The following is a 27,442-nucleotide window of genomic DNA, read 5'->3' on the forward strand; positions in this document are numbered from 1 at the left end:
CTTGGTAAAGTGCAAGTCCATGATTGCTTGGTATGGTGCCAGTCCATGATTGCTTGGTAAGGTGCTAGTCCATGTTTGCTTGGTGCAGTGCCAGTCCATGACTGCTTGGTAGAGTGCTAGTCCATGCTTGCTTGGTACAGTGCCAGTCAATGACTGCTTGGTACGGTGCCAGTCCATGACTGCTTGGTACAGTGCCAGTCCATGATTGCTTGGTAAGGTGCTAGTCCATGATTGCTTGGTACAGTGCCAGTCCATGACTGCTTGGTAAGGCGTCAGCCCATGATTGCCTGGTACGGTGCTAATTCATGATTGCTTGGTAAGGTGTCAGTATACGATTGTTGCACGCTGTGACGGGGTCATGAGGTACGATGCCAGTGCATGATTGGTTGGTACGGTGCCAGTCCATGATTGCTTGGTACGGTACCAGTACATGATGGCTTGGTAAGGTGACAGTCCATGTAGCTTGGTAAGGTGCCAGTCCATAATGGCTTGGTAAGGTGCCAGTGCATAATTGCTTGGTAAGGTGTCAGTGCTAATTGCTTGGTGATGTGCCAGTCCATGATTGGTCGTTAAGGTGCCAGTCCATGTAGCTTGGTGAGGTGCCACTGCATGATTGCTAAAGGTGCCAGTGCATAATTGCTTGGTTACATTTTGTACAGAATAGGTGCCAGTGCACGACTGTTTGGTAAGGTGCCAGTGTATAATTGCTTGGTGAGGTGCCACTGCATGATTGCTTGGTAAGGTGCCAGTGCATGTAATTGCTTGGTTACATTTTGTAGGTGCCAGTGCATTATTGCTTGGTAAGGTGCCATCAGTCCATGACTGCTTGCTAAGGTGACAGTCTTAGTAGGATTTTAAACTTTGCATGGTGGAAATACGATATAGAAAGGTTTGCGGTTACACCATGTAATGACTATCTCTAATGAGTTGGGGGTGGTTCCGAAAAGAACTGTTGGTTTGAACTCAACTCGGTTGAAACCAATGGTTCTTTCCAGAACCACCCCCAACTCATTAGAGATAGTCATTACATGGTGTTACCGCAAACCTTTCTATAAGGTGACATTCTACTAAATGTATGGTACATGTAATGTACATGTATGTACATGTATGCGTATTTAACTTTACGATGGATACTCAAAACAGCAAAAATAGCGTCTGCCTGTGAATTGACCGTGACCCGAGTATGTTATGAGGTAGAGGCATCATTTGGCCCCAAAACTACATGTACATACGTACATGTACATGTAACTGCACCAATTGCTCTCTTTTTATATTGTGTCTTGAATATAATAAACTCATTAATAATAACTCCACACACCTCTACGGTCAATATAGCCTGAACATCCGACGTCACACTTTGAGGCTTGTGAATAACCAGAGACCAGCCTCCAGTCGGCGTGTACATAGTACCTGTACATATACTTTTGACCTACATTTATTTCTCATAGAGATACGCATTCGAATTCTATGGCGGACGTGGTAGGAGTGTACTGTTTGGGCATCTATGAAAAGCTCATGCCACTGTGCATGTTTATCTAATGATATCATTGTATCCAATGGAATCACGGAATCCGAATAGCAGGTACCCACAAGGATAAAGACAGGAGCCCAGTCAAGGGACAAGATGGCTAGGATGTAGTTAAAGATCTCACCAGGCTGTAAAACTTGCATTGTAATCTGACTTTTATTCCAAATTCAGGAAAAAATTACATTTATAATTGTGATTGAAAAAACTACATGCAAAATTGTGTGCTTTACTATGTACAAGTTTGTCACCGACCCTCTTTAAAATAATTACTGAGGCTACACTGAAAGACCAGGGCCAAATTTCAAAGAGCTGCTAAGCACAAAAATTTGCTAAGCATGAAATTTCTTCCTTGATTAAAACAGGATAACCAACCAAATTTCCATTTGTTGCATATTGCTTGTTACTGGTTCTCAGTTGTTGTTTGCTTATCCTGAACATCACGTGGAAATTTGATTGGTAAATATGTAATCCTGTTTATATTAAGGAAGAAATATCACGCTCAGCAAATTTGTTGTGCTTAGCAGCTCTATGAAATTGGGCCCAGATCCATTACCTATTTTTATGGTGAACAAATAAACTTGATTATCATACACAACAGACTTGTTTCATGGCATGACAAAATGACGTAATATGAAACAGTTTGTTGCATGCAGCACAGTATGTGCCAAAGTTCTTGTACCAACCTTTAACAGTACGGTGTCTACCAGTTAGATTACAATAATGTCTGGCACAATGTCATTAAGTGCTCAAATTTAAATTCCTCACACTATCAGGCCTGGGAACTTCATGATAAGTATCTACAAGCTAGATTTGAATCATTTCTGGTACAACGTCACTAAACGCTCCATTAAGGTTCGCCCCAGTGCGTATTGACCAATTACAACGCAAAGAAGGTCCGACAAATAAAGCCTGACATGCGTGCGCGTATGCTTGGCGCATACAGCAGAGTTGTGCAGAAAGGCATTGGAGGCATTGTTTTCTTGCTCACACGTACGTCGTGGGAGGAGCCTAATGGATCGGTTTATTGTGTTTGGGTGTTAGCTGTCTTATGTAACTATGCAAAAGCTTGCCCCGAACCATGAGACATAATGTACACGTAGCAACTGCCTCTATTGAACAGAGGAAAAACCAAACGTCAAATGCTACTGTGCAAAGCCTCAATCATGGGTACACATTTTTTTTTTCCGATTACACATGAGCACCATTTTGAAAACCACTGATGTACATGTACAGTAGCGGTTATCTCAGCAGTTATACATACCTTATTTGTATATCAAATGACAATCGCTGTGTCAAAGGTGTTTAAAAAGTTTGTTGAGTTTGTCGAATACAAGATCTGCAAAGAGTTACTTTATATATCTGTAAATCATTTGGTGTCTTTGTAACAAAAAGTGTACCCATGATTGTGGCTGTGCATATTGTTAAACCATGAACCTTGGTTCCATTTCCTCGCCTCTCAAATGATTATCATTTCTTCATGATTTTGCACGTTAAGATTTTTGAACCAATGTCATCATCATGATCATGGGTATGAGAAAAATGTGGTTAGACTTTTTTTTAAATCAATTCTGCAGGAAAACAAAGCCAATGATTTCTACCTACATGTAATACTTAATTTTAAGATAATTTCTATTTTATCAAAATGTGGTCCGTAATTCAAAGTGAGCTTCCCGGGCTTAATATTCTTCCTACTTTAGCCTGATTTCCATAAAGTGATCATACAACATTGGTATTAATTGCATACTTTGAAGGGTTGGCCCTTGAAGAAAACACTTTATGGGACTTTTTGAGATGCTCGACATCAGAGAAGAAATTACACAATTGGTTCAGCACGCAGGAAGTCGCGACTATATTTGTAGTAGTCAGGGCGACACGAATAACCAAGTAGTTGGATAATGGTAATCGCGACTCGACTAAGCAATCATTAGTCGCAGCGGCACAAATAACCGCTTAGTTGAAGAAGCAATCAACAGTTGTGACTTCAAAACTAGTCACACTTGTCGCCCAGGCTTACCTCAAACTACTTCAGTGTTAATAATAATTGAAAGGTAATTTTAAAAACCATTCATGAAGAGTACAGTCGTCAATCTTCAACAGGTCCTGTGTGTGACGTTGATTTGAAGTGAAGAACAGCCTCCCGGTGTACGTGTAGTTATGTCTTGAGTCACCTCATGTCATGATGATCGTGTAGCTATTCATTACCTCTCCTTTGATTGCTTGAAGTGAAAATAGACTCTCCTCCTTGACATTTTCAACCATCTATCAAGGAACAGAAAGGATATGATTTAATGGGCTGACAAAATAGTTGCAGTGATGATGCTTCAGGAAATCACAAGCCTGTGGAAAACTTGAGCTCAATTCTGTGTGAATCAGGAGATTGAACCAAATTGAATGTAAATCTTTAATGAATAGGAATTTTTTTAATCACAGTACTTAATAGAAGTGGACACTATTGGTAATTACTCAAAATAATTATCAGTATAAAACCTTTCTCGGTAACGAGTAATGGGGAGAGGTTGATGGTATAAAACATTGTGAGAAACGGCTCCCTCTGAAGTGAAGTAGTTTTCGAGAAAGAAGTAATTTTCCACGAATTTGATTTTGAGACCTCAGATTTAGAACTTGAGGTCTCGAAATCCACCATCTAAACGCACACAACTTTGTGTGTTTTTTCTTTCATTATTATCTCGCAAGTTCGATGACCGATTGAGCTCAAATTTTCATAGGTTTGTTATTTTATGCAGATGTTGAGATACACCAACTGTGATGGCTAGGCTTTGACAATTACCAATAGTGTCCACTGCCTTTAAAGGAACACGTTGCCTTGGACCAGACTAGTTGGTCTATATAAAAGCGTTTGAAACCGTTTGTTATGAAACGCATTTGGTGAGAAAGATGTTTTTAACGTAGAATATAATGATCTAATGAAGTATCACTCAAAATTGCACGGTTTTCCTTTCACGTCAGAACTAACAAATTTGACTCTCATAAATGGCCGACCGTGTTGGTCAATGAGGTAAAAAGGAAACCACGCAATTTCGAGGCATATTTGTGTAGATCATTGTATTGTACTTTAGCAACATCTTTCTACCCATATGCATTTTATTACAAACGGTTACAGAACGCTTTTCATAGACCAACTCGACCGATCTAAGGCAACGTGTTCCTTAAACGTATTATGCAAGCCTGTAACTCAACATGAGGTGAATGCACCATTACAGTACATAACTATTAATACAAATAATACATGAAACTAGAACTTATAGAAAGGCATCTTCCTTGAGGTTATGGCGCTCTGTCGGAATGCAAACAGAATGCAGTGCTGTTGCTATATTCACTGGAATAGACATTTAGTCAGAAAAGACACGTACGTACATGTATACGCAAAAAGAAGAGGTGCCATCTGCAGCTAACAATAGCTGAAAACACTAGGCAGAACCCCTTCATTTATTGATGACTGTGCTGGGTTCTTTTCTGCGCAGTTCACAAAACTTGAGACCTACTGCTTATCCAATCAGAAAAACGAGCCAATATTGGTTAAGTGTCTTGCTCAAGGACACAATTGTCAAGGCCTACATACCTCATCGCTAACCAGGACACGTATTCCCGTTGGCCCTTGCCGGAGTATCGTTGAGATTTGTTCTGGTGCAATGCTGTACAGGGTCGCTAGTTTGGCTTTCAGCTCCCCCAATGTCTGCATATCCAGATACAATGCATGGTATACTGCTCAAAACCAGAAAAGAAAAAAATATGTAGAACAACGATTATAAAACGGAATGGTACAACATCAGTTGATGGAAGGTTCAGTCATTCTTAATTGCACACTTACATGACTTAGAGAATGATAAAAACTCTTTCTTTGAAAGGATGATATAAGGGCCATTTCACACAAGGCAGTTTACAGGCAACCAGTTCCTGGCAATCTCCATGAAAAAAAGCCATTCACATTTCCATATTTTTCTCGGGGGATTATAAGACAATGTTTGACAAATGTCTCATGTGCTACCAACGTGGTCCTTAAGCATGCACAGCAGCTGGTTGCATCTACGCAATTCGAAAACGGGGTGAATGATACAAACAAACTCCTTCTTTGAAAGGATGGTTATAAGGGCCATGTCACACAATTTCCAACAACCAGCACCTGGTAATCTCCATGAAAAAAAAAAACAATCATATTTCAATATTTTTCTTGGGGATTATAAGGCATTGTTTGAAAACAATTACTTGTGTGCTACCAAAGTGGTCCTTAAGCATGCACAGCAGCTGGTTGCATCTACGCTATTTGAAATCGAGGTGAACCCAATAGTTTGCATCAAATAATTTGCTTTGCTTTCGCGTGCAGTATGAACTGGGCTTCATGTTGAAAAAAAACTCTACAAGCATCGTACTCAGTAGGGATTCAAACCCACCACCCCACCATTCCAGACAGCTGTCTCAACCACTTGACCACCGAGTATGCCTGGTGATAGACTATGGACAATTCAGTTGAAATCCACTATTCAATTATTAAAAATAATGTGTTGTTAACAATTAAGTTTCCAATCTTTATGATCCAATGATATATTTTGTGATTGGTTTTGACCATTCCCTTGCTCTATCATACCTTGCTCATGTTCTTGACATACATATAACGTAAGTCGAGGTCTCACATGCCTGAAAAATCAAAAGTAAATCATCATAACCTGACTTTAAGACACTGGACACTATTGGTAATTGTCAAAGCCCAGTCTTCTCACTTGCTGTACATGTATCTCAACATATGCATAAAAAATAACAAACCTGTGAAAATTTGAGCTCAATCGGTCATCGAAGTTGCGAGAAAATAACATGAATAATTAAAGAAACATCACCCTTGTCACATGAAGTTGTGTGCTTTCAGATGCTTGATTTCGAGACCTCAAATTCTAAATCTGAGGTCTCAAAATCAAACTTGTGGAAAATTGCTCTCTTGAAAACTATGTCACTTCAGACGGAGCCGTTTCTCACAATGTTTTATACTATCAATCTCTCCCCATTACTCAAATGAGGTTTTTATGCTAATAATTATTTTGAGTAATTACCAATAGTGTCCACTGCCTTTAATAGTATTACATATTATTTTTGTGAAACCAAGAGATGCCTCATAAGTGATCTTGCTCAAGTGTCACGACTGGGACTCGAACCCAAACTCTGCTGATCAGAAATACCAGGGCTTAATAAGTCCAGTGATCTTTTTGCCACAAGACCATAATACATAGATTATGCAAAGATTTCAAGCAGCTTCTGGGAACAATATCATAAGCGCTAGAGGAGTAGATCAGAGAACATGATTTTATCATCTCTTGAGAATATAATATCTGATTTTCTTCAAAAATTTAAAAGTCTGAATGCAGAAAAAAGTTTGAAATTAATTAATCCTCCCTGATAAAAGAGCTCAGTGCTTTGCTTTATCTTGATGATGTCCAAGTGCAATTCATATTAAAATCATATCCAACATTATCTGACCTTTTTTGCAGTGCATTGTTCAACCTGATGCCATCAGCTGGTCCCATTATCTGAATTAGGTCTTGCTTGGCAAGCCGGAGAAGATCAGAACCTGAAAAAGTACAAGATATTCAAAGGATTTTCCCAAACCGATAATATTTTGTGTTTGGTGTTAGTAGAGCGACAATGCGAGCTTTACCCAGGTGTTATCTATGATCCCTTTTCTTTAATCTTTCCTGTTAAAGGCAGTGGACACTATTGGTAATTACTCAAAATAATTATTAGCATAAAACCTTACATGGTAACGGGTAATGGAGAGAGGTTGATAGTATAAAACATTGTGAGAAACGGCTCCCTCTGAAGAGGCGTAGTTTTCGAGAAAGCACACAACCTCGTGTGACAAGGGTGTTTTTTCTTTCATAAATATCCCCCAACTTTGCAACCGATTGAGCTCAAATTTTCACAGGTTTGTTATTTATGTATATAATGAGATACACCAAGTGGGAAGACTGGACTTTGACAATTACCAACAGTGTCCACTGTCTTAAAAAGAAATGTACATGGACATGTAGGTGTCTCAAAACAACTCACAAGTACAGTTCCTGCCTAAAATCACCCCTACAATGTCTACTTTGTAAGCACAAGCTATCAAGAAACATTCTGCATTGTCTGTTGGTTTGAAAAGAAGTTTTCTTACCTGCAAAGTTTTCAAAAAGCTTGGTGTATGCACCAAACCGATTCTGTTTCAACCATTCTTGAGTTTCCTGAATACTTGTACCTGCCGAAGGAGTTCCCTTTATTAGGACAAAGAACAAAATAAAGAAGGTTACAGTAATGAGCCTCAAGTAATAACCACTTTTGTAAAAATTGTATGCAAGTCGCTAGACACACAAGGCCTGAAGGCCACTTCAAGGTGTGGGCTACAATTATTTTTTTCCAGAGGCCGTTGCCACCTAATCCTACGGCTGAAACAGGGTTACCCCTTTTACAGTCACTATGGATGTCAGCTTGGGTATCATCAGTCCGAAGCCTGGCCAGTAGAGCAGAAAGCACTACCTCCCCAATTTTGCGTAGCAAGTGTCACGACCGGGATTCGAACCCACACTCTGCTGATCAAACACCAGAGCTTGAATCCAGTGCTCTTAACTGCTCGGCCATGACACACGGTTAGATTTTGACAATGTCTGGTACAATGACTTGCTTAGTTAAAACTGACCACTTAATAAGAATTCCTCAGATTGTATCAACAGTTTCTATGTCACATGGTTGTTATTTGTCGGAGTTTGGGTTCTAATCCCAATCATGACCGTTGTGTCCTTGAGCAAGATGCTTCACTATAATGGCTTCTCTTCACTCAAGGTAAATGGGTACATTTGTACCTTCGGAGCTGTATACTCCCCAGGGAGCTGAGAAAGATTCAAAGGAAGGTTATTGGCTTAATGTGTCATACACAATGGTACCATTGGTTTGTTCATCTGGAGGTTGCTACATGTATACAAAAGCTTGCCCCTGAATCATGTGTAGGGTATAAGGAATTAAAAGTGAAGCGGTAACCTGTGACATTAACTTGTGATGCAAATCCTGTTGTATATAAAACTATCAATGCACGTAAAAATACCCCAGTACACTTATTATTAAGAGAAGGGGTTCGCCCTGGAGTGTCTCCATGCTCCATCCACAGCACTAATGACTCATCTACATGTAGATGCTGAAAAGGCTTTGATAAGTACCATTATAGAAAAAGCAATAGAAATGAACTACTAGACAGAACATGTTAGTAAATTTCCATGATAAGGGATACTTTTGTCTTTCTTTTTTACAAGTGTTTACTTGCGTTTGAACTTTACAAGCACACAAGGACCATGGCAAAGATTGAAAGAGGTTTATTCTTAAAGGCAGTGGACACTATTGGTAATTACTCAAAATAATTATCAGCATAAAACCTCACTTGGTAACGAGTAATGGGGACAGGTTTATAGTATTAAACATTGTGAGAAACGGCTCCCTCTGAAGTGACGTAGTTTTCGAGAAAGAAGTAATTTTCCACGAATTTGATTTTGAGACCTCACGTTTAGAATTTGAGATCTCGAAATCAAGCATCTGAAAGCATACAACTTCGTGTGACAAGGGTGTTTTTGTCTTTCATAGCTATCTCGCAACTCTGACGACCAATCAAGCTTAAATTTTCACAGGTTTGTTATGTTATGCATTTGTCGAGATACACCAAGTGAGAAGACTGGTCTTTGACAATTACCAATAGTGTCCAGTGCCTTTAAGGCATGAACTCACCACAAAGTTACTGGCACCACCAGCTGAATCACCCGCATCACTGCCTATGGAGTGGTTGTTAAATGATCTTTTAAAAAAAGAGAAAATAACATCGTCTCATGGGTGGTAAAATGCTAACAACGCAGATTCATTAGTTCTTGCAATGGTAGAAGTTCTTGAAATCAAAACAAACCATATGTTTGGTTAAATCGTAGAGCTATGTTTGGTTAAATCGCAGAGCTATCCAATGTCGCTGTTTTTACAATGGGACGGAACGTACAAATGTGTTAAGAGAATATTTGAGATTTTCAAATTTTAGGTGCTTAGTTCAGAACTGAAAACTCTGTAATCTTATAAATTTCTTGTGCAGTTAAATGCCTTTATGTGCTCTTCTTAGAGTTAACCCATTCAATAAAACTTTTCAAAATATCAAAACATGATTAATTAACACAAATATTAGTCAAACAAGCCTGTCTCTTCGCAATATGCAAAATGTGTTACTTAGATGAATGGCCACATGTACATGTACTAATTCAAGTAATTAGTCATTAAGGTATAATTTTAATTAAGCATAAAATCAGGATGGCTTCAAATCATGTTTTGAGGCAAGAAAAGTGAGAAAAAGTTTTAAAATGTAGATAGTGTGATTATTATAATTTGGGGGGCTAATCATCTTTACTCGCAACTAAGAGCTAAATTGCGAAGGACGCGACAACAACGTGTTTGAGAAGCTGGCATGTAAGGGCGCCTTTGGCTGCCAGCCACATCAACTCTCTATGACCACGGAGCACTGCCAAAGATCGAAAGTGTTTGATTTTTTCCCGAGGGAGGAAAACCGGATGGTCTGGAAAACCCTCTTTGGCACAGCAGAGAACCAACACACAACTCAACTCACCTATGGCCCAGCCGGGAATCGAACCGGGTTCACCTTGGTGAGAGACACAAGCCAACCATGCCACTCTATTGTCGATCTATTGACCAAAGTGCTTATTTTCCTTTTTTCGCTTATTCTACCTGCAAATGAGTTGTAAGCTTCCTGGAAGCTAGCCCTACATGTATATAGGACTCTTTTCTGTACATACATGTAGACACTGAGTCCTAACTATTAAGGCCCAATTCTGGGGCGGAAAATTTTCAAAGCTTCATAACTCAAATCTTACCTGCAACAAGCCACTAATTTCAACAGATTCACATTCCATGGCAGCATGCATTTTTCTGCGGTGGGTTTTGGTCGTCATATATTCTTCACAAATCCGTAATTTTTTGTGAAATAATGCAGCTCCCAACGTAAAAAAATTCCTGTTTTGATCGTTTTCTCACAGTGTTGTCTGCTGCCGTGCGTACGCGTATACATTCGCGTGCAAGATGCAAGATGCAAGACGCATGAACTCTTGGTCACCGCATCTTGACTGCACAGCGTTAACAAGCAAACGCAACGCAAGATTTGCGCGCCGCGTGCCTTGCGTACAGACTGTGAGAGTAAGAACAAAAAAATTGAATTTCTTAACATTGGGAGCTGCATTATTTCATGGAAATGACGGATTTGTGAAGAATATATGACGATCAAAACCCAGCACAGAAAAATATATGTTGCCATGGAATGTGAATCTGTTGAAAGTGGTTTCTTGCAAGTAAGATTTGACTTATGAAGCTTTAAAAATGTTCCGCCCCAGAAATGGACCCTGATATCCAGGACGTCACTGTAGTATAATATGAAAGTGTAAGGCCGACAGGGCTACCTGGAAGTAGACATTGATTGAGGCATGGAGCTATTTAAAAACAAGGTCAAATACTGTTTTTTTTTTCATCTGAATTTGACCTTGGAGCCCTTCTTAAAGGGGATAAGGAAGGCAAATACTTACTCATCAAATGAACTAAATGTGTCATCGTGCTGAAAGATTGGTGAATTATTTCTGAGATGAAGGGGGACTGGGGAACTGTCCGGTGGCAACTGTAATAGAAAAATTAATTGGTTTCTGAATAAAAAACAAAGCAAAATCACATCACAAGCCTTTCAAGTTCCAAGCCAAAACCAGAATCTTTAGACAGGTTTACTTAAAAAAAAAGAGTTAAATTTGTGAAGTTTATCACTCTACCCAATACCTGTATAATTTTACACCTTAACAACTTAAAGGAACATTACAGAATTAGTTTTTGCTAACAAAACAGTTGCTGGCAGTGTAAGCGCTTTATTAATCCATCATATACATAAACTGACAATCATGTAGAAATTTGAGATTGATCGTCCACCTTGGTCACGAGAGAATAGTGAAAAACCGATTACAAATTTTCCATTAGATCGATGTCAAAATAAATAAAATTAATAAAATGCTCACTGAGCGTAGACTCAAAACGCAAAATTATATTATTTATTTCTAATCAAATATGACATTTCAGACAGAAATATTTCAAGTGATTAGACTGTGTAAGTTTTATTTAAATCTGTGACCTTCACAATTTGTTTTCTTATAAGTTCTGTAACGTTCCTTTAAGGACCAATAACTTTACGACCTTCTTATTTGCAATAATATTAAAGGCAGTGGACACTATTGGTAATTACTCAAAATATTTATTAGCATAAAACCTTACTTAGTGCCGTAGTTTTCAAAAAAGAAGTAAATTTCCATGCATTTGATTTCGAGCCCTCAGATTTAGAACTTGAGGTCTCGAAATCAACCATCTAAACAGACACAAATTCGTGTGACAAGGGTGTTTTTTCTTTCATTATTATCTCGCAAGTTCGACGACCGATTGAGCTCAAATTTTCACAGGTTTGTTATTTTATGCATATGTTGAGATACACCAACTGTGAAGACTAGTCTTTGACAATTACCAATAGTGTCCACTGCCTCTAAGTCAAATTCCCTTGGTACTGGGTATACAATGGGCATCCCTCATATAAAGTAGTACCAGACTATTTCTGGAGGGCGGGAAAACGGAGGGCACAGAGATAAACCCTCTTGGCACAGGAGAGAACCCAAGCACAACTCTTTTCACACCTTAGCCCCAGCCAGGAATCCAACCAGGGGCCGATTTCACAAAGTAATAAGATTCATCGCAAGACAAATTGTCAGTATTACCATATTGATTTGAATTGTGACATGACACTTTACTTAGCAACTACGATTGATGTGCAGTTAAGATCAATCTTATCTCTTTGTGAAATCAGCCCTGGGGCCACAGTGGCGAGAGGTGAGCGCTTAACACACTAGCCACCCATACAGCTTTGGTTCGAAGCTCCTTGCTAAATACATCTAACTAACTATGCTGAAAAAGATGATATTCTCCACTGACATTACACCACAACAATCAGTTTGGCAGAAGATGTGAAGATGATGAAAGTTTGATACCAAACTGTGATAGTTCCCATGAAGAGATAGTATGTGAGAGGTGACTGGTTCAGAAAAGTGTTATGAGTGCAAATTACTATTACAAAGTTATCTATCGCTACAGCAACATGGCTCAATTTCACTAAAACTGCCCTCAGATCGACCTGCGTTTTGCTTGTACTGCAGCGGGAACAGTCAGAACACAAAAATGAACGCATAATCACACACATGATAAAAACTGGTGCTTAAGTGTGTTCGGCAGTGTGTTAAGTGCAAGTCGGCACGGAAGCTTGCGCAGATACTAATTAAACAATCAATAAAAACGGCAATGAATGTTATGTCTTTGAGTACGCACAACAGTTCAGCGGTGTGTGCAATTTGTGTTCCTGACAGTTGGGCACAGCATCATCTCAAAAAAGACGGTCGCAGACAGTTTTTGTGTCAACGCAAGGTCGACCTGAGGAGGTTTTCAGATTCAGCTGACTCTGTGTTAACAATATCACAGTGTTCAGTACATGTATGTGACGTCACATTTTTGCATAGCAATTATGATTAATACACATCTTGAGAACAATATACGCTCCTTGTGAAATCTAGCCTGGGTTGGTGTATCTAACCACAGGCTAGCTCATTAGGGCTTCCTTGCACAAATTACACAAATTTCTTAAGGGTTAATGATGGGTTCCTAAAAAACCTGAATGATAGAAATGGATTGAAATGCGCTCTACAGTTTTGTACAATCTACTTCACAACATGATGACTGGTAAACACACTAAATCTTTTGAATAGTCAATGTTAAAAAATTATGATTTTCTTTTAATATTGTTTTGACCCAAATAATTATTGATAAGATAATGTTGCAAATGAGGCAGAAAAAATCTCAAACATCACTCGTTTTCAATCACGTTTCCTGACTAATACAACTAAAACAACTTTGAAGTTTAATCAAGAATGATTGAGTTGACGATCTTGGCCAGTTGGGTATTGCTTCTTTGTTTTCGTTTGTCAATAATAATTTTGTTTTTCACTCGTTTCTTCTTACCCATCCACCCACAATTTCATAGAAAAAAACAACTACAAACTTTTTAATCATTGACTATTCTGTATGACCCCCTTTAAGGCAACTGTACACATTTGGTAATTACTCAAAATATAGATTAGCATAAAGCCTTACTTAGTAACATGCACCGGTGAGCTGTTGATAGTATAAAACATTGTGAGAAACAACTACTGAACAGTGTACCTCTGAAGTAACGTAAATGTAGTTTTTGAGACAGAGGTAATTTCTCACTAAAATACTAAAATACTTCTGGCCCGAAGCCTTTTATTCCTATCTGAAAGCACACTATTTTGTACAACAAGGGTGTTTTTTCTTTCATCATTTTCTTGGAACTTCAATGACCAAATGAGTTCAAATTTTCACAGGCTTGTTTGTTATTTTATGCACATGTTGGCATACACCAAGTGAGAATACTGGTCTTTGACAATTACCAAACGTGTTCAGTGCCCTTAAACATGAAAAAACACACAGGCCCTAAGTTATCTGAAATGTACATGTAGTACTACATTATAAAACCTGGAAATACCCTCAACCCTTTTTTATTTAATCCCAATAATGGATAAAAAGCTCACAGTGTTCGTTGATGAGTGATTGGACATTAAAGGACTTCTCATTAACCACTCAAGCTCTATTGGACTCTGAAAATTAAAAAATATAAAATCTAAATAAAGACTAATCTGGCGACAAATATTTTCTGCCATTACTGCGGCAGTAACACCCTTGGTACATATGTCAAATTTTCATTGGGGAGAAAAAGAAAATTATTTGGTTTACCTATACACACAAAGATACTCAGTACTTTCTCCCAAGCTTTGTCAAAAACAAAGCCACCAGGCATACATGTATTACTTGGGTAGGATTCAAACCCACAACCTTTCCCAATCTAGAGAAGATGTTTTACCATCCACACCCGAGTAATATGCCTGTAATTTGTTTTTCTCAAAGAGCCAGAGAAAGCACTGAGTATACAGTGCTTACACACATCGAAGTAAAGGTAAAACCAAACAATACATCACCGATTATTGGACCTTGGAATCACTTCATGAAATCATGAAACCACAGCAATGGCAGAAAAACATTTGGCATCCAAAATAGTCCACAATCATTACAAATGTCATCGGATGCTGTGCGGATTCCTTAGCAAACCAGCAAGTTAAATAGATAGTTTCCGTTACCACCTATACAGGCATTTGGGTTTTTGGCACGCAAAGCGTTCAAATTTTCCAAGTAGCCAAGTGGTTCTCCAACCAATCGCTCAAGGAATTTGATAGAACTCCCATATACAGCACATGCTAATAACACTTAGCGCATATTGCTGTGCATTCAAAAAACCAAATATCAACGTCTATAAAGACCGCCGACTTAACACTGTGTGACAACAAGTGACAACTACCTATTACAGTATTAAGTCTGAATAGACCTTATGCACATGACGCCGTTAGAGTAGGGCACACTTGCCTAGAAGTCAAAAGGAGGTTGGTCATTGGCCAATCTCACCGTGCACACAAAACTGAGCAATGTTTCACCTCTAAGATGGCGGCTGGATTACATCAAAGCATAAGGTCAAATTGGCATCATTGGCTCTGGCTTAAATGGAAAGTATACCTTTGGTTTTGGGTTCTGTTCGATTGTTTTAATCCTATATAAATACAGATCATATGAAAATTTCATTTTGTGGTCTCGTTTTTGAAATATCACCGGAGCAAAGTTTGTCCACGCAGGAAGAAAAAACACAAACAGGAATAAACAATCTGAGAAATGTTTCAGACTGTAACCCTTCCCAGATACAAATTTTGAGGAATAAAAACTGACAGTACTTGGAAGTGAAATGTTTCTCAACTATAGAAAGCTACTGTACTACTATTCCAAAAGTTGTTACCGCCATGAATATTTAGAGTGATTACCAAGCGCATATCACCCTTTTAAGTTGAGGTACGTGTAATGGCATGCTTACAACTTTGCCAAACAATAATTCCAAGCGAAAGCCAAAAACTTTTTAAACACCATTATTACAATCATCAGTCTCAAAAGGCGATTGTCATTATCCTGTACACTACATACAAAAACTGCATTGAGATTTGCACAGACAAGTGTCAAAGCCCAGTCCATACTTCCTGTGAATGCGATACGTGATACGGCGTCACAGCTTCATTTTCACTGCAAATTTTGCAAAAGTGGCCCTTTGTCAAATTTGTGGCATCAAAATTTGTACAGCATTCAATTCTCAGGGAACCGGACTGAACTTGCTTATTTGATCTTTGAATTTTTTTTTGACAAAGCTGGTACACACTTCATGCAGACCCAAATGCTGGACAACCTTTTCGAGAAGCTTTCATGCAACTTGCTGTCCTCAAAGAGTTGTCCTGCTTATATTACTGCCATAAGTATGAAGTATGAAACAGTCTTCACAGAGAGAAACTGTACACAAGTTTTACATGTACTGACAATATAATTAGCGCCGAACACGTTTCAGCACAAATTCCATGGGAGACTTTTGGTTACATACAGACATAAGGTGGCAGCAGACTTTATACCAGGTAAATCCATTGTTCATGGTCATGTGTGCATGCTTAAAGACATTATTGGTTATTGTCTAAGACCAGTCTTCTCACTTGGTGTATCTCAACATACATGTATGCATAAAATAACAAACCTGTGAAAATTTGAGCTCAATCAGGCGTCAAAGTTGTGAGATAATGATGAAAGAAAAAACACCCTTGTCACACGAAGTTGTGTGCTTTAAGATGCTTGATTTCGAGACCTCAAATTCTAAATCTGAGGTCTCGAAATCAAATTCATTGAAAATTACTATTTTCTCGAAAACTACGTCACTTCAGAGGGAGACGTTTCTCACAATGTTTTATACTATCAACAGCTCCCCATTACTAGTTACCACGAAAGGTTTTATGCTAATAATTATTTTGAGAAATTACCAATAGTGTCCACTGCCTTTAAAACCACTCAATAAACAATGTACATTTACCGTAAGTCTGCTACCAGCAAGTGTTTCAAAGTCTCCAATTACAAAGTAAAATTTAAGCAGGAAATCAGTAGAATTCAAACAAGCATTTTGGCTGGCAAAATTCTGTGCCAACCAAATGTTTGTGCTTAAAATCAGCATGACCCAAACCCTGGATAGTTTTGGCTGGAGAGTCTCCCACTTCCTATATTTTTAATTTTTTTTAAATGGATTACAAATTTCCTGAACAGTAGGTACAGTTTCAGGCTTGACGTATTGCCCTGTTCATTGAGTATATACATACCTGTACCTTCCCATTGTTTTCCGTCAAACTCAGCTGTAAGTTTTGCTGTGAACAGAAATCATTAAAGCCATTATACACTTTCGGTACAGAAAAAAAAAAAAAAGTTCACAGATTTACAAATAATATACAGGGTTTACAGAAGGTTATGGTGAAAGACTTATCTTGAAATTTTATCCATGAAATGCTTTACTTTTTGAGAAAACATTCAAACAATATCAATTCTCGATAGCGAGAATTAAGGATTTATTTTAAACACATGTCATGACACGGCGAAACAGGGGGAAACAAGGGCGGGTTTTCCCGTTATTTTCTCCCGACTCCGATGACTGATTGAGCCAAAATTTTCACAGGTTTGTTAATTTATATATAAGTTATGGTACAGGAAGTGTGAGCCTTGAAAAATATCGTTTACCGAAAGTGTCCAATGGCTTTAAAAGAATATACCAATTAGATGAGGCTGGACAAAAACTCTGCCGATTCAAGTTTTGTGATGTACTCATAGAGTCCTCAAGTGAGTGGGGAAAACATTGCAAGTCTCTAACCTCATACTAAAAATGGTGGCAAATGGAACGTTGTTTGATACTGTTTCATGGCAATATTGAAACTAACGCCATCAGATATTCAGTGAATTCTCAGGATTTTTCCTCTCCACACTTTCGATGGGAGACCTTGTCCCAGTTATGGTGGTGTGCTTTTCATGATGTCTGAAATACATAATTAGTTCACTAGAACTCGTTTGATGTTGATTTTACATGGTTTACTCGTTCATTTAAAAAGCCACTGTTGGTAAGGGGCTATTAAGATGAAAATAACTCAGGGGAGCTGAAGGTACGAATTATATATTCCCCTTCAAACAGTCCTAATTGTGAGATAGAGGGAAACATGTATGGCTGAGAAGAAGCAGAAAGCCTGGTTTCACGCTCAAACATCCCAACATCAGGCACCAGGTCAGACACACTGGTGCCACATTTACCATAATGGTTTGGAGGGGGGGGGTAGACTTATCTTACCTCAGTGAGAACCGTACACTCGTACGAGGGATGATATTTCTCTTTTTCCGAGTCTGATATTCTTTCCATCTTGTCTCGGTCTGTCTTGTGCTTTCTGTCAGCTCCCTTAGGCTGCACACATGTAAGAGAAAAAAACATCAATTAAAGAGAACATATATACATCCAAAGGTTTATCGCCCAAATTCATAGAGCTGATGAAGCAGGAACATTGCTTAAAGGGTGTATGTACTTTTTGTAGGCGACAAACACAATGTCCACAAATTTACACTAAACTTACCCTGTTTGTAATTAATGATAGTAGAAAGCTTCCCTGAAAATATTACGTGCGGAGGTGCTGTAGTTTTTGGGAAATGAGTAAAACATTGTCATGAAAATAATTTTCGTCTCATGAGACAAAAATTATTTTAAGCATTTACAAATGTATTTTCATTACATTGTTTTACTCATTTCTCAAAAACTACAGCACCTCAGTAAGTACTTGTTGAAGGGAAGCTTTCCACTATCATTATCTTCAAACCCTGTATGTTTAGTGTAAATCTATGGACATTTTTAAAAAGTACACAAATCCTTTAAAGGCAGTGGACACTGTTGGTAACTACTCAAAATGATTGTTAGCATTAAAACTTACTTGGTGACGAGTAATGGGGAGAGGTTGATAGTATAAAACATTGCGAGAAACGGCTCCCTCTAAAGCAACGTACAAATTTAGTTTTAAAGAAACAAGTAATTTACCATGAATTTGATTTCGAGACCTCAGATTTAGATTTTGAGGTCTCAATATCAAGCATCTGAAAGCAACCTTTGTGTGACAAGGGTGTTTTTTCCTTTCATTAATATTAATTTGCGACTTCGACGACCAATTCAGGTAAAACTTTAGCAAGTAATATATTTCATGCATATGTTGAGATACACAAAGTGAGAAGACTGGTCTTTGATAATTACAAATAGTGTCCAGTGTCTTTCAGTGAACATCAGATAAACATTGAGTAACTCGCAGATATTGTAATAGACAAACTCAAGCACTTTTTATTCATCATTGACACAGCGATTGTTAACTGATATAAATCTCAAGCTGGTTGATTTATTATTTGTTTTCATCCAAAATTAAAATTTGTATATTTATTATATTCAATTATAAAGAAAAAGAAAAAAGAAATTCCACAAAATATTGGCTTATTCTGTGTGTACCTTAAAGACTTTGATCTGGCAGCTTGCAGAGTGAATGGGTTTCTCATGTTCTTTATCATGTACGTGGGTATCCACATGGACCCTGAACACCACACCTTTCTCACCACCATGCTTCTTGGGAGTAAACTCTGTACTGATGCAGTTAACCTAAACAAGACAACAACAAAATCAACAAGTTTAATATTAACAAATATATAGACCGCTTGCAAACACGCAGCGTACTCACATGTGCCTATCCTGGGTGGAGTTTTTGGTGTCAAAATCGTATACAAACATGCACAAAAGAGAGTTGACACCTACAATTATGCGCATTGTTCGGAGGCATGTTCTGTATTGTGTAAGAAATCAATAGCTCCCCCTTGCATAACGCGCACCGCTACAGGTAAGCTGAGGACACGAACACGTTTTTTACGCACAAAAAACAGCTACTGTGCAATGATCTGCCTCCTTTTGGAGAGTGTGACGTCACTATGCAATGGGTCTATATAGGCAAGTGCACTATGGTGCTGGTGCAGTGGCTCATGTATCTTATGGTCAAGTGCACCAGAGTTGAGCTCTTGTGCTTCTTGAGTTCAAGTTCCAGTCTTGACAGTTGTGTCCTTAAAGCAAGACACTTGACCATTATCGCTTTGTCTTTCGGAGGATTGAATGTAAAGCCGTCTGTCCTGTGTGTTACATGTATGTTAGCACAGTAAAGAACCCAGTGCATAAGCCTTTTTGAAGTACTTGTATGGCGGACGTGATAGGAGTTTGTTTAGTTTGGGTGTATACATACAAATTTACCCAAACCTTATAGTGTTGTAGTATTGTGTCGGCCATATCTCAAAAAGGCTTATTGCTCAAAGAGTACAAGTGTCATGACCGGAATTCGAACCCACACTTTTCTCAGCTGACAACACTAGAGCTTGGGTTCAGTAAACTAGACCACTCGGCCACCATCTGTTACCTGAATGAAGCAGCTGACGATTTGATGAGGATCCCAGAGGAACTCCACTGAATTGAGGTTGTTGGTGTTAGAGTTGGAGTCGATGAGGTTGTGTGAGAGGGGGACATCAATCCTAAGGAGGCGCTCCCCGGGCCGGTTACTTCTCCAGGAGGCTAGCTGCTCAGACTCTGCGTACTGTAGTCTTTTGTCGTTGAAGAGGACACGGACCACACTCTGAAAGAGATAACAAATACTTGTGTTCTTGAGCAACACACTTTACCCTAAGCTTCTCTCCACCCAGGGGTAAAAGGGTACCTGTGAGGGCAATGTTGGTTCTTGTGATTGATTAGCTATGTGCGCTACATATTTGGCGGCACAAGCTGTATACTCCCCAGGGAGCTAAGATGGTTTAAGGAATGATTTCCTGTGAGGGCAATGTTGGTTCTTGTGATTGATTAGCTTAGTGCGCTACTATTTTGTGCGGCACAAGCTGTACAAAATGTATACTCCCCAGGGAGCTGAGATGGTTTAAGGAATGATTTAAGGCCCAGTGACCAGGGGTAATAATGTTGAAGCGCCATGAGCGTCACTGCGTGACTGACCTGAGCATTATATAAGAAGCCACTAAATATTGTTATTATCATTATTACTACTACTGCATTGAACACCAGGACTTGAACTTCACTCTTGACTGGGGCACAGCAACTGTCCTCTGGTAAGGGGTACTTTAATGGGGGAAACGTAAGTAACCTTGCACAGGGCGCCACAGCAAAAGCAAAAGGCACCACGACAATTAGTGTGGTTGCGGTGGATTATTTTGAGGCCTGAAATACCCCCCCCCCCCCAAAAAAAAAAAAAAAAAAAAAAAAAAACTTGAACAACAAAACAAGAACGCCGAGCTTGTTCGGTCAAGAGTTTACTGGCCTGATAACAAAAGTGCTTGGGCCTGTGGTCCAGTAAAAAATTTGAGCTAGGTCCTTGATTTGTTTTACACATGTTTTATGCTCCAAAGAAACGTCCAATTTGTATTTGAAAGCTTTTCTTTTTAATGTGTCAAAGAAATAGCTTTGAATATCAAGCAATCAACCACATGAGAAACTGACAGGGTAGGTTTGAATTAATTGTTTTATAAAAACAGATAGAAAAGTACAAGAGCATGATTTGAACCTGTGACTTCTAGTACATTAATCCAGTTTCAAATACCGCTCTTGTCTATTTTTCTTTGTTCAACCCAAAATAGAAATAATTCCAGTCGATAACTCTGTTCAGCTGAACAACTATTATTGCTACCTGTGAAACTTAAAAACTTTCAACAAAGACAAAGATTGGTCATCTTACCTTCAATAGTTTGCCTTCGTACTGTGAGATGTCTCCTAATTTCTTCAGTCTTAGCTCATATGACTTGCCCTGGTTGAGGTATGTAAGTGTTTCTTCATTAACCTTGGTTGCTGGTGATGTGGCTGCATTTAATATGCACTGAAAGCTGTCAACAACAACAAAACAAAATCACGTTTCAGCGTTTTCCACCAACACTCTTGTTACCAAATTATTTTAACATAAACAACTGCTGGTGCCCACATTGTTTGACCACGCAAACGTGAAGCACACAAAGCATCCACATTGGATGAGAAATATATGGACTAGTGAAAAAGCTGATGGACTAGTGAAACGACCAGCTAACTGGTCCCCTTGGCTAATCACTGCAACAGTGGGCAAACCACTAAAATTACAACTACATAGCTATGTGTGACAATGTAGCTCTCTTAATCATAGACTGGGCCCCTGTCTTTATCCGCAAGGATAAAGACAGATCGCTGCCACTATGACCCAGTGATTCCATTGGATACATTGATATCATTGGGTACCTGCAGTGACATTAGATGCCCACATAGTCACTGCTCTCAAGTCCGCAATGGAATTTGACTGCGTATCTGTATGTGAAATGACCGAGGTCAGAGGTCAAACTATGTGCCAGTTTTGCAATTTTTAAGGCCGGTCTCTGGCATTATTCATGAGCCTCGAAGAATGACGTCAGACGTTCATGCTATCTTAATCATTACAAAATGCTGAAACATAACAGATTTGACTGATAATGGGGCTATGTAAGGGGCTGTGTCTACTGTCACAAAGTGAGACTTCTGGCACAAAAACATGTAAGTAAACTGACTTCTGAGAAAAACAAGATGTACTATGTATGATAGTTTGTTTTCTGAGACTAAATGGGTCACATCACCCGGAAATTCTCTTCATACTTTTGTTCAAACAATAGACCGATCCATTAAGCTCTGCCCCATTGCGTATTGACCAATCCTAATGCAACAAAGGTCCTACACTAAGGTCCGACATGCGTGCGCGTATGCTTGGCGCGCGCAGCAGAGTTGTGCAGAAAGGCATAGGAGAGCCCCACGTGTTCTTGCTCACACGTACGTCGTGGGCGGAGCCTACTGGATCGGTCTATTCAGTGTAGAGTGACAGAGGGAAGCAGTGTATTGGACAATTGGGAAGTTCCGGCTAGTTAAATTATCTTATAATTCCTTACCCATCTTCGACATTCTCCTGTTTGAATATTGGCAGCGCAAGAACCTCACTGAAAGAAATAAGAAAAATACAATTGAATTATTTTTAACATGTGGTCTGTTTTTAGATTCTGGACTCATAAAATAAATGCCGAGTCCAGTAAAAAAGTTGGCGTACAAGCCATGCAGTCTTTCCCCCTTAAATTTGAGCCCTATATGACAATAATTGACATCTGGATCACTGGAGAGGGATTCGATCCCGCGAATTTTGGTTGCTAGAGCAGATATCTTACAACTAGACCAGTGAGCTCGCCTGAAGTCTAGTGCTCGTACACATCGGTGTAAGGGAAGAAAAGAATTTAAAGACAGTGGACACTATTGATAATTGTCGAAGACCAGTCTTCTCACTTGGTGTATTTTAACATGCATAAAATAACAAACCTGTGAAAATTTGAGTGCAATAGGTCGTCGAATTTGCGAGATAAGATTGTAAGAAAAAACACCCTCAGGGTCACACGAGGTTGTTTGCTTACAGATTTCGTGACCTCAAATTCTAAATCTGAGGTCTCGAAATCAAATTCATGGAAAATTACTTCTTTCTCAAAAACTACGTCCTTTCAGAGGTAGCCGTTTCTAACAATGTTTTATACTATCAACCTCTCCCCATTAATCGTTACCAAATGAGGTTTTATGCTAATCATTATTTTGAGTAATTACCAATAGTGTCCACTGCTTTTAAAGAATTTGGGTACCTTTTGTACCACAAAACACAATGTCCACAGATTTACATTAAACTTACACCGTTTGAAGATAATAATAGTAGAAAGCGTACCTTAAAATATTAGTTGCTGAGGTGCTGTAGTTTTTGAGAAATGAGTAAAACGTGTCACGAAAATACGTTTTTACATGCTAATATAATTTTCGTTTCATGATCACAGAGACGAAAATTATTTTCATGACATTGTTTTACTCATTTCTCAAAAACTACAGCACCTCAGCATGTCATATTTTCAGGGAAGCTTTCTACTATCATTATCTTAAAACTGTGTAAGTTGAATGTAAATCTGTGGACATCGTGTTTTTTGTCCTACAAAAAGTACATAGACCCTTTAGGTTCTTGATCCCCACTACAAAAAATTAACGTCTAATAAAGTGTACAATGTACTATACCTCATATTGTAAGCTGCAGTACCAAGCTCTGTCCCAAGACCACTCAGGTTGGATTCAAAATCGGCAGCCAAGCCGCCATCGAGTTGCAACCTCCACGACATCTTGGAATCACTTTCTTGTCTGGATTGATACAAAGACATCAAATCTGAAAGGCGTTTCACTTTCAATACAAAAGAGTGCTTCAACAGAATGTAAATACAATGTAACAGATAAAATGATGTTCCAGAATATATTCAAACTAATTGTTTACCATTTAATGTACAATAGCAACAAAAAAACATCAAATGACTGCAGTTAGCTTTTTGTATAAAAATTGAGAGTTGTTGCTGTTTTCAGACATACATGTATGTCCATACTTTTATCTACATGTGTATTTCTAATGAACAGGGGCACTGCAGACGAAATAATTTTGCAGGATGATTAACACCGTTTGTTTTGCCACTGGGAACGAACCTTCCAGTTTTAGTGTCAGTGGAAAGGGCACTTCGAGCTATAACAATGTTTTACAAACCATTACATTTTTTTAAAGGTATATTGAAGAGAGTGGTGTTGTGACAAAGCAACTTTCCCTTTTTTTCCTTTGGTCATGAGTGCATGTTTCAGCTACCATTCCAGTTCCTCATCAAGAGGACAATACATTTTCTTGCGTGCAATTCCTTATAAATCCAAGTAATATAAATAACACGTTGCCTGTCCCTGCCAGCTTTGATTTCAGAGGCAGCACCGATTTTTTTTCTATTTGTTATTTATTGAGCGATTTCATCATCTTTCTCTTTGGTGTAGGCCTAAAACATTGCCATTTCCCTAACGCAAGAATCTTGAGAACATTTTGCTCTAGACCTTTGCACCAGGACGTGATTACCACACACACAGAATAATTTTTGAGCAAAAGCAAGAAGGACTATTGGAAAGAATAAAAATATGTATCGAAATGGACAAAGAAACACATGATGACATGCCGTAAAACCATTAAACCATCTTCAAATACGATATGGTGGCCATCTTAGACATGGTGGCCATCTTAGACATGGTGGCCATCTTAGACATGGTGGCCATCTTGAAAAGAAGAAAAAAATAACAAGGACCTCCCTCTCCAACTTTTCAAAAAGTCCAGACAAGCAACATGTTACAAAAATGTGTTTATTTTTCAAATGCCTATTAAAGTGGTGTTAGATATTGTGATAATTCCAAGCTCATTTTTAATTATGTTCTGGTTATGGTTCTGGTGAATTACAGCATAATCTCTGCATATCGGGATGTACATGTGCAGGTAGACCCAGTAACTGAGGCGCTGTATTCCTTTTTCGAAATTTTTACATTTTCTGTACAGCCGATAATGTCAAAATCCATAAAAAGGAGTACAGCGCCCCAGTTACTGGGTCTAACGACGTGCAGGTGACTGAGCAGCAATGATGTAAATATTGCTGGTAAAAAAAAAAAAAAGTTTCCATTTCCTTACACCACCTTTTTGCTATTTTTATTACCAAAAAAAGGAATTTTTCTTTTGAGTAAATTAGAGTTAGAAATACAATAGATACTATTTTGTTTCATATTTTGAAAGGGTCTAAATAAACTCAAAGTTTTTAAAAGTTATATACGTAAACCAGTGGCAGTGATTACCATGCCATGTGGAGGTAGAAATATCACACACAATTGTTTCATGAAGAAATGTGGGTGTTGGTGTTTTCATTCACTACTGAGCCTCAGAAGTGGAATTAGAAACAACAACTCCATGATTCCATGGAACAAAAAACTAACAATAACAACATCAGTATGTTACTTGTTAGTGTTACTATTGTTAGAAACAAACAGTAAAAAGTCAGTATATTATTATTAATATTATTAGTATGTTTAAATTAAAAATAACACTAACTATTCTCCAAAAAAATGTACAGCAGTTTCGGTGAAGTTTGTTTTGGTTTGATATTATTAATACAAATTATTAAACTGTGATGTGTTGTTTTGTTTTTGTGCAGTGCGCTGATATCATGCAGGCTGCGTGCTGATCATTGTAGTTTTATACCTCCCTCAATCACTATGTTGTTGTTTGTTGAGCGGACCTCATGACCTACATTACAACAATGTACAGCTTAGGCTGCTTGCTATCGATAAACGAGTTGCGTTTTTTGTGGGTTTTTTTACTCCCAATATTGATCTTTTTAAAACCTACCTTCTGGATATATATTGATGGACACAGCTCAGCAAACAACTGCCAACACAACAATGATGCCACAATTCCTTAAACGCCTCAGAAGAACTATAACTAGCGTCAGTAAACAAAATGTTGAAAACTAACAGAAAAGCCCACGACGAAAGCCATCAATTTGTGTATATCAATAAACTAACCACATAAACTGCGTGCGTGTGTGCGCGTTGAGTTGGTTTTAGTAACAAAATAATATAGAACGCCAGTTGCCAGACCAAAAATGAATGATTCGCCTATGTAGTGAGTACACGTCAAAGGACCCGTCTACTTTATAAGGGTAGACTTCGAACCAGTCCTCTTTTGCAGCTGGTTGGGGGACGTTCCCTCTCCTCTTTCCACCAACAAACAATAATAGTCGCGCGCTAGCTGTACATAAACCAGCCGCAACGGAAGATGTTCGGATGCGGATCCATTTCAAGCAATTTTTAAGACGGGCTGCATGAAGATCCCCCTGAAGGGCGAAGCATGGTGTTTGTATCATATCAGGCAAAGCTGTCTACTAAAAAATATAAGAGAGCGGGCCCTTTTCCGGAAGAGGGTTATCCCAGTGCCGCGGCGCAAATAATATCAATGGCTTGTAAACTGTTCCTTCTTGCCTGGAAACAACATGTGCAGTTTATTAGGCCCTTCTTCCTTTTAAAGGAACATTACAGAATTGGTTTTTGCTAACAAAACAGTTGCTGGTAGTGTAAGCACTTTATGTAATCCACTGACAAACCTGTAGAAGTTTGAGCTCGATCGGCCATCTGTGGCACGAGAGAATAGTGAAAAACCGGTTACTTTATTTTGCATTGCATCGATGCCAAAACAAAAAGGAATAAAACCCTCACTGATCGATAAACTCTAAACGCGAACTTAGATTATTTATTTCTCATCAAATATGACATTTCAGACAGAAATATTTCTAGGGATGTTTTCAACTATCATTATCATTAGACCGTATAAGTTTTATGTAAATCTGTGATCTTCACGATTTTTGTTTCTTACCAATTCTGTAACGTTCCTTTAAAGTGTACATTCAAATAAAATCTCAATAGGCCTGAAGTGTATGATCGTCACTTTTGAACCGTCACCAGAAAGAAAAAGTTGCTGAATTATTATTAGACAGACGTGTTCAGAAAAAAAATCGGCTATAAAAGATTCGATGTCATTATTGCTCAGATGACTATGTACTGGTATCAGCCCCCCCCCCCCACCCAATTTTTTATCCGCTATATCTCAACCAAACATCGGGAAAACTTTCAAACAAACTAACTTACTATGTTCATGTTTTAAAAAGAACTTTTCTCGTGTCAATGTGTAGTGTATTCCGGATTCTCGAAGCACGACGGCTCGAAGTGTTTGCTGCACAGCGCTGGAAAAGACTTCGGACCGGACCACTTTGCAAACTGACCCCATCTTCAGTTGTTTTTGCTGCATCCAGCAGCAATACACCTGGCCGACATTGCCGAAAAAATGCAAGAAAAAAACTTTTTCGAAACGTACAAACTCACGACTAGGACTGGAATGTACTTGC

General features: G+C 38.6%; 1 protein-coding gene across 3 annotated transcripts; it reads right to left on the minus strand.

The window, feature by feature from the left end:
- Positions 1–2,001: 2,001 nt before the first annotated feature.
- LOC117288232 (transcription factor CP2-like) lies at positions 2,002–26,051 on the minus strand. 3 transcript variants are annotated; one of them, XM_033769003.1, is made up of 16 exons: positions 25,891–26,051; positions 23,721–23,840; positions 22,574–22,621; positions 21,373–21,517; positions 20,056–20,268; positions 19,110–19,256; positions 17,922–18,032; positions 16,912–16,956; positions 14,221–14,286; positions 11,122–11,210; positions 9,281–9,347; positions 7,689–7,785; positions 7,013–7,103; positions 6,132–6,181; positions 5,109–5,251; positions 2,002–3,787 (listed from the first exon to the last, which is right to left on the minus strand). In XM_033769003.1, exons 2-16 carry the CDS (start codon positions 23,819–23,821, stop codon positions 3,698–3,700), a joined length of 1,503 nt encoding a protein of 500 aa, XP_033624894.1. In that variant the 5' UTR covers positions 23,822–23,840; positions 25,891–26,051; the 3' UTR covers positions 2,002–3,697. The 3 variants fall into 3 exon arrangements, with proteins under 3 accessions (XP_033624894.1, XP_033624893.1, XP_033624895.1); XM_033769002.1 differs by having other exon boundaries at positions 23,721–23,865; XM_033769004.1 differs by lacking the exon at positions 14,221–14,286 and having other exon boundaries at positions 23,721–23,865.
- Positions 26,052–27,442: the final 1,391 nt, after the last annotated feature.

The sequence above is a fragment of the Asterias rubens genome, chromosome 3 (genome assembly GCF_902459465.1).
Source record: "Asterias rubens chromosome 3, eAstRub1.3, whole genome shotgun sequence".
NCBI lineage: Eukaryota > Metazoa > Echinodermata > Asteroidea > Forcipulatida > Asteriidae > Asterias > Asterias rubens.